We start from the raw sequence: 8,856 nt of genomic DNA on the forward strand, positions 1-8,856 counted from the left end.
CTGACTAACTACAGAGGCAAGCATTTCGTTGTTTGAATGTCAAAAGAGACGGTACTTTATCAAAACATCAAGTCAAACATCAAAATGTTAGTGTTTCCTTCAGATGAGTGCTTTTCTCCCAGTTCCGTAGCTCTTCACAGTTTTCAGCAAGCTTGGTCACAGGAGGAAGAGAGTGAATGTACACATCTGTCACAGCGCCACAGCTGCTTCCCATTTACTAAAAAGAGGCGACAGTGAACTTTCTCAGTGTCTTTCTGATACTTTATGATACTCAGTCATCAGATGAGTTGAGCCCAAAACACAGTGAGAACTGACCTAAGAAAAAGGACAGCACAGGAGGACCAGGAACCCATTGCCAGCATGACCCATCCTTGGGAATACAGACCTGAGGCAGGAAAGGAGGAAACGTTCCCTTCTCCCACCCCTGGGCTAAGACAGGTCTTCTGGTAATGCCTGTGGCTGTAACAGGCCAAACCTCTGGATAGGTTGGGTTTGCAGCGGGAGGTCAGAACCCTGTGTTTGTTCTCCTGGAGGTGGTGTACTGGAAGTAGTTGCAACACGCAGCCGCTGTCAGTCCTCAGAGCATCCCCCACTGTTTTGCTGGCTTTTGCAGATACCTGTGAGTCTGAGCAGACAGGTTGGGCTGAGCCCAAAAGGAGGAGCTTAAACCTCTGCGCAAACTCTGGGAATCCCTCAGAGCACAGCTGAGGGCCAGAAGGAGCAGAAAGAGCCCACATTTCTGGTAAAGAGGCCCCGTGACCAGTTCCAGCCACTCTTAGTCCCGCCCAGACGGGGAACTCACATAAAGGACCAGGGAGAGCCCAAGAGGTCACAGTGCTGGCTGTAAAGGCTGGGAGCACCGGGTCACCCCGACAGACACCATGACTTGGTCTTTGCAGCCCTGGAGTTTCATTCTATGCTGCACACTTTTACTGCTCTCTCCAACAGGCCTGGCTGTAAGTGTCCTTCAGAAGCCATATTGTTTTTTAAATTAAAAAAATAAAAGAAGAAGAAGAAAAGAAAAGGAGAGAGAGAGAGAGAGAGAGAGAGAGAGAGAGAGAGGGAGGGAGGGAGGGAGGGAGGGAGGGAGGGAGGGAGAGAGGGAGAGAGAGAGAGAGAGAGAGAGAGAGAGGGAGGGAGGGAGGGAGGGAGGGAGGGAGGGAGGGAGGGAGAGAGAGAGAGAGAGAGAGAGAGAGAGAGAGAGAGAGATTGGGGGGAAGAGGAGAGTAGAGAGAGAATTTGGATCACTAGCCAAATATCTTTGCTTTTCTCCCACAGTACGTTGCCACCAGAGATAACTGTTGCATCCTAGATGAGAGATTCGTAAGTAGTTTCTGTGTCTCCCCCTTTCCCTCGAACTTGAGAAGGGTGGGAAAACGGGGCAGGACTTTGATGTATCAGTTGACAACCTAAGCTTTAGGAACCGGTTTAGTATGTATGGATAGTATGTGAGACGTCTCTCCCAAGGTGTTCCCTTGTATGTAAGACATCTCTCCCAAGGTGTTCCCTTGCCCGCTTTGTACCTTGCAGGGTAGTTACTGCCCAACCACCTGTGGCATCTCAGACTTCCTGACTTCTTACCAAACCGATGTGGACACTGACCTCCAGACCCTGGAAGACATCTTACGCCGAGCGGAGAACAGAACCACGGAAGCCAAAGAACTGATCAAAGCAATCCAAGTTTACTACAATCCGGACCAACCCCCAAAGCCGGGTACGGAAAACCCCCCCCCCCCGAGGACTTAGTTACCTTTTCTGTTCTGGGGTTGTGCTTTTTGCTCACGTGACTTTTCTGTCCCTCGCCCTGCTACAGGCATGATAGAGAGTGCCACTCAGAAGTCTAAGAAGATGGTGGAAGAAATTCTGAAATACGAAGCGCTGTTGTTAACCCATGAGTCGAGTATCCGGTATGTGACTGGGTGTTAACGTACTCCCCAAGGCGCCTGGAGATTTTACTTAATACTGCCCGTTTCACAGGAAGTGAGCTTGGAATTTAGTTTTCATTTACGGTGTCTACTCTCCTAGTGGAGATAGGGGATTTTAGTACAAACAAGTTGCAGTGGCTTGTAATTTTAAATAATAATCACACTGGAGAAAGGTTGTCGTAGACATCTTTGAATTCCATCTTGGCTCTATTGGCTTGAATGTCCCCCATCCCCTTACAATATAAAAGCAAATGCATCGGAATTGAGGTGTGGAAACCCTCTTCACAAATATGTGACCAAACCCACATTAATAAATCAGAGAGCAGACGGTAGAAGGCTCTCGGTGGCTATAGGAAATTATGGCAAAGGTGAAGTAGAAAGGAAATGCCTTGGAGCCACTTGACCACAGTGCATGGACCTGCAATTTTTCCTGGTCGCCTGACCTCAGGTCTAGCTTCCCAGGGACTCTGGGCATGGAATTGCAGGTATAGCTTAAACTCCCTTTTCAGTTTTCCCCTAACCGAGCTCCCAGCACCATTGGAAACTGAGCTAGATGGTAGCTGGGGAGTGGCCCCTCCTCCTGCTGTCAGAAGGCAGTGCTAAAGGTTGCTACAGTTATCACAGTCATTTCCATTGCTTTTGCTCACCATTAAAGGGTAAGAAAACTTTTGTGAGGAAATGTCTAAGACAGAGCGACAAGGTGGTCCAATAACGTGTCCCTCTGCTTTACTTCAAAGGCAGATGCGTAACCTTATCTGTCACATCTGCGTATTTATAAGCAACCGTGGGAAGAATGACCAAGGCAGAAATCTCACTTTCCCCAGGTGTTTTCAAGAGATATGGAACCAGTAAGGGAAAGTATCTGCCGTTTCATGTCTAGTAATGTCCCAGGTACTTTTCCCATGTAAGTTAGAGAACAGACAGAAATCTCCAAATGGCACATGTGACCACCCCCTGCTCCGATTCCCCCTAGCCAGACCTACCTCCCACAGTTACCTGGACTCCCCCCCCCCCATCCCCCTTACAGAGAAGGCAAGAGTCAGCAAAGCCACTTGCAGTGACCTTTGTTTATTGACAGGGACTTTGTTATTCCTGTTCAAAGTGAGACCAGCTGCCGGCCACATCCCGTTCTTTATCCCCAAAGCTTCAGTTTAATTTTACAATTAGCAAGTTTACAACTTCCCAAGGCAGAAGTGGTTTATCACAAAGGATTCCTTCAGAAAATAAAGCAGAATTTCTCACAGCAGAATAAAAACACGTCCTTCCAAAAGGGACGCTTATCCCCTCTTACCGCATTGCTCGGGTTCTAGTTTTCTGCAGGAAATCTATACTTCAAATAACCAGAAGATCATGAACCTGAAACAGAAGGTAGCCCAGCTTGAAGCCCAGTGCCAGGAGCCTTGCAAGGACTCCGTGAAAATCCATGACACAACTGGAAAAGGTATACACAAAGGTCATCCTGGGACCGGGGTCACCAAATCAAATGGCCAAAACAAAAGCAACCTTGCATTGTATAAGCAAGCTTGGACCGCATCTGACCTAAATTTAAGGGTTCTGACTGCCCAGAGTTTCCTTGGGTATTAATCAGTATTCTGGAAGGACCGACAATAGGCAGACTATCGAATCTGGTAATACGTTAACGCACTGCCTGGGGTTCGAGGCACTGCAGTAGTTCTATTTGCTCTTTCTTCATCAGATTGTCAGGACATTGCCAACAAGGGCGCCAAAGAAAGTGGACTTTACTTCATTCGGCCTTTGAAAGCTAAGCAGCAGTTCTTAGTGTACTGTGAAATCGACGGGTCTGGAAATGGTTGGACTGTGTTGCAGAAGGTAATAGCCTCTGGCTGCATATGTGTTTCTTTTTAAAATGGCCCATGCTGTTCCAGATGCTTCTCTAAGCACCCTGTGAGCACAGCTCTCACTGTGGCCTCTTTGAGATGAGGACGAGTTTCACCTTAACTCACAGAAGAGACTCAGAAGCTTGAGATCACCTAAGTCATGAGTAACAGGCAGGGTTTGGATCCAGCAGCCTGGCTTTGCTATGCTCTGCAATACCATGCTGACCCAGCTGTTACACATCATATGGTCACAGAAGCCAAGTCAGTTAGTGACACGGCATGGCAGAAGCCTCTTTCCTCAGATCAATCAGCTAAGGCTGGCCATTAACAATAACCCACAGCCTCTCTGAGGATACAACTGGGCATTTTACGACAAAGTCTTTTTGGGCATCTGTCTCCCTGGTACCCACTGCAAAATTGGCCTTTTTAACCTCATAAGCTTGTGAGTTCTGAAGAGCGCCATGGGTCTTTGAAAAATGGTCAACTCAAAGAAAAAGCAACTAAAACCAACAAGAACAAAAATGTTCCTGCCATTAATGTAGGAATAAGCATGTAGCAGGTGTGTGTGTGTGTGTGTGAGAGAGAGAGAGAGAGAGAGAGAGAGAGAGAGATAGATAGATAGATAGAGAGAGAGAGAGAGAGAGATAGAGATAGATAGATAGATAGATAGATAGAGAGAGAGAGAGAGAGAGAGAGAGAGAGAGAGAGAGAGAGATCCTCGGAGCATCAGCTTTCCATTTGACAGCCGTTGAGATAGAGACTGCTTAGAGGAGCTCAGTTGGTGGGTAACTGGCCAAATCGTATCCTCCACACATGAATGCTGTTTCTTCATAAGCACCAGTCATTGTCCTCTCCTCTTGTCTGTGCTGCTGTGCACCTAGAGGCTTGATGGCAGTGTGGACTTCAAGAAGAACTGGATTCAGTACAAGGAAGGGTTTGGACACCTGTCACCTACCGGCACCACAGAGTTTTGGCTGGGAAATGAGAAGATTCACTTGATCAGCATGCAGTCCACCATCCCATATGCACTGAGAATACAGCTCAAAGACTGGAGCGGCAGAACCAGGTATGGGAGGGACTTCCGCTCTTTTTCGTGGCTTTCAGCTACGGCTATCAGATATTAATGTGTTATCAGCTAAATGCACCATCGGTTGGCAGGGGGCCAAGGGCAAACGACCTAACAAGTACGAAGAACATATCCAGGCTCTTTCCAAGGAGAGCATTTAGTTCTTGGGCAGTCCAAAGAGAGATCTAGGCTAAGTCTCCTCCAGGTAGACGTGGATGCTGGGACATGCGCATGTACAATTTACACACCTCGGAAGCGTTCAGTGGTTGCTCTGGGGTGTTCAGTGTGAAGCAGAAATTGAACATAAGATTAAATTCAGCCCAATCCAGACATCCGGATTTCCCACTCATGTAATGACTGTTCATTCTGACAAATCATGGACTGCCTTAAAATTAGCTGACTCCTGTGCGGATCTGCAGCCCTGCCATGCTGAGCGATGATCTGAAGTTTGGGTTTTAACCACCTTATGTAAGTTAAAAAAAAGAATTGCAGCGCCTTCTCATTAGGACGAAATAATGAAGCATGTTCTATTTCCAAGCACATCTCTTAAACTTTATTTTACAAAATAGAGAGAAACACTGTGGTGACGTAGAGTGACTTTCTAGAGACATTTTCTTTTTTAAAAGATTTATTTATTATATATAAGTACAATGTGGCTGTCTTCAGACACATCAGAAGAGGGCCTCAGATCTCATTACAGATCCACGATGTAATTGCTGGGATTTGAACTCAGAACCTCCGGAAGAGCAAGCAGTCAGTGCTCTTAACCACTAAACCATCTCTCCAGACCATAATAGTATCTTCCATTAGCCAGATGACTGTGCTATCAGATCACTATCACAGTCAGCCAGAGCCCTTTTTCTATGTGAGCATCCTCCATTCCCCAAGGACGAGGTATTGGGAAAGAGATTAAATATTTTCTGGAATCTTCTATTTAGTCACAAAAGGCCATTTCTCTCTCCCCTCTGCAAAACTACAGCTTCCTTCACTAACTTTCCCAGAGGAGGTCCCTCCGGCTCTGGAGGCTCTCATTTCACGCATCACATAGGATTCATGGCTTCTGTGGTTTTCCCAGAAAGCCTCTTTTTGCCGGCACACCATTGCTTTGGAAAAGAAAACCCTAGTGTACCCTTACACTTTAAGTGGTACAGGTGGATAATGAGACCCCTCTCCTTTAAGTTTGGAGCACGGGTTCACTTACTGTAGATCATCTCTGTGCCTTATGCTAATGTGTGCACAGTGCTAACAGGGCTGAATGAAAGCTGAAATAATTAGATTTCCCCACGTGCTTCCATTCCATCTCAAGACACCGTCACTAAAAAGCCAACAGGTGGCTCTGAGTTTTCCTGGGGTTTGCTGCCGGCTTTTAGGTCCACCGTGGGTGGCGGGATGAGCTCTGGACTGGTGCACCCAGGTATCTGTCTTCTAGAGCTGCAGGAAAGAAACCATTCCATTCTCTTTGGACCTTGTGACTTGAGACCCTCTGTCCCATTCGTACAGCACTGCAGACTACGCCATGTTCAGGGTGGCTCCCGAGTCTGACAAATACCGCCTGACCTACGCCTACTTCATTGGTGGAGATGCCGGGGACGCCTTCGACGGCTATGATTTCGGTGATGATCCCAGTGACAAGTTTTTCACCTCCCACAACGGCATGCAGTTCAGTACTTGGGACAATGACAATGACAAGTTTGAAGGCAACTGCGCTGAACAGGACGGATCTGGCTGGTGGATGAACAAATGTCACGCTGGCCACCTCAATGGAATTTATTACCAAGGTATTTTTTTTTCCCTCTTCAGTTATGAGTATTTGCGTCACTGGTGTTTTACGGGAGGCAACAGACAGAAGCAGAGAGAGGAAACACAATAAGAGCAATAAGTCTCGTACTTTATAGCTCGTCCTTTGAAATCAGAATTGGATACAGCTCATTACTCAAGTGGCGCTGTCTTAAATAACAGTAAGCTTTTGCCTCTTCAGCTCCTCAAACTCCCAGGAAGCATCAGTGTTTTCATATTGTACTGAAACTCTCATTATCTGAGTTGGAATTTGGGGCCGTGGTGTCTCCTTTAGGCCGGCTGTGTATATGACATAGATGAACTAACATGGCCACATCTGTGCTTGAGGACGCATTACCCTGGCTCAGCTGCCTATGAACTGTGTGTCAGACAGAAGCAGCGGGCCGTGGAGAGATGTCAAGAGAAATAAGACGGGAGGCACAGAGGTACTAGTCAGAGTGAAAGGTCATGGAAGCCTGGGTGAAGGGTCTAGCCGGAGGTTGTCGATGCTCGTTTTAGCATGAGGAAGGCGATGGTTCCTGTAACGTTTTGGAACCCTGATTTCACTGACCGCCTAGCAGATCAGTATGGAGAGACTCCAAGAATACTAAAGGACCCTTTAAGGCCTCATCTGCTGATGAGAAAATTTGTGGTGATGTAGAAGGACTTTCTAGAGATATTTTCTAAAGCCCTTAATAGCATCTTCCATTAGACAGAAGGACTGCGCGGTCGTGCAGCGTCAGACACCTGATCAGGAATCTGTGGCTCCTACCCTAGAGAGAGGGGTGGGGGGGGGGGAGACGGAGACAGAGACACAGAGAGACAGACAGAGAGACAGAGAGAGGCGTTCCAGCCCTGACAAAAATGGATACATCTGAGGTATTGACATGCTTGCCCAAATGGCTTATTGGCTTTTGGAGTCTCCAGGGATGTTTTCAGTGAGGAGGAAATGCAGTAGATGTCATAATAATTCTTGGGGAATACTCATGACCTAAGGAAACGTAAGGAAAAAAGACACATGAATGTGTCTCCGACTCCTTGCAGGTGGCACTTACTCCAAGTCATCTACTCCTAACGGTTATGACAATGGCATTATCTGGGCTACCTGGAAAACCCGCTGGTACTCCATGAAGGAAACCACCATGAAGATAATCCCCTTCAACAGACTCTCCATCGGAGAAGGGCAGCAGCACCACATGGGAGGATCCAAACAGGTCAGCGTGGAGCATGAAGTTGACATTGAATACAGATAACTCTTCTGCCCGGAAGTTAAAAATAGATATGAAGGATTAACTATTAACTTCTATCAGCCTGCAGAAAGTTCCAGTAATTTTCTCGTTTTCTTCTATATCTGTATGTTCTAGTTATTAATTTCTGTCTTTTTTAAAATGAGACTTAGTCATAAATGGAAATTAAAATCTTTTTCGACCATATTTCTAAGCTACTTGAATCAAAGTTATTAAATATGGTTTATTTGAAGAGACAACATCTTGTTTGACCTTTCTCCTTAAAAGTAAAATTACTTTTCTTGTTTATTTAAGATCAGCTGTAATTATTGGTTTTGTTGTTGTTATTATTTCTCGAGTATTTTTAGTATGTACTTATAAAATAGGAGAAAATTTTAGAACTTCGCCTGTAAATTTTCCCCATGTATTTTACTTCTACATCGTTAGTACGTAATTCTTTTTAAACAAAAACAGTTATATTTTTAATATATTTTTGTTTTATTATATATTTGTAGGCTGGAGACGTTTAAAGAACAGTTCACAGCTGATTTGCTTTTTTAAAGGACTTTATCCAAGCAGAGAAATACATGTTTCCTATGGGACAGTGGACTTTTCGAACCTTCCTTCATTTTCAGAGTTAATGGAATCCGTGTTGCAAACTCCATTAGCGGTTTTATGCTGGCGATAATTTATCTACATGCTTTTCAATAAACATGTTGTTTCCTAAGATGAGACATTCAGTGGCTTTTTTTTATTGAAAAACCTTGGGAAGCATCACTTTTTCTCAATTACTGTCAGTTTCGGAGTTCACAGGTTACGGCTACATAGTACCTTTCCAAGCCAAGGGGAGTCGGAGGAATGAAAAGTCATGGGTCTTACCCTCCAAGGGGTACGAAACACAACAGAACATTCAGGGTGACGATACAACAAACTAAAGTGACAATGTTTGATGTAAGAACAGAAACACAAGTCACAGAGTCCTAAGCATATGGCCAGGACACATCATAGCCTGAAGACACACTGCT

General features: G+C 45.6%; 1 protein-coding gene across 1 annotated transcript; it reads left to right on the forward strand.

Moving 5' to 3' along the window:
* Nucleotides 1-881: 881 nt before the first annotated feature.
* On the forward strand, nt 882-7,858 carry FGG (fibrinogen gamma chain; the record flags this gene model as incomplete). Its single annotated transcript, XM_080915357.1, has 9 exons — nt 882-956; nt 1,279-1,323; nt 1,531-1,714; nt 1,814-1,907; nt 3,236-3,366; nt 3,622-3,755; nt 4,645-4,829; nt 6,330-6,607; nt 7,650-7,858. The coding sequence occupies 9 exons, from the start codon at nt 882-884 to the stop codon at nt 7,856-7,858; spliced, it is 1,335 nt and encodes a 444-aa protein (XP_080771483.1).
* Between the last annotated feature and the right edge of the window lie 998 nt (nt 7,859-8,856).

This window comes from Micromys minutus, assembly GCF_963924665.1.
Source record: "Micromys minutus genome assembly, chromosome: 4".
In the NCBI taxonomy this organism is placed as follows: Eukaryota; Metazoa; Chordata; class Mammalia; order Rodentia; family Muridae; genus Micromys; species Micromys minutus.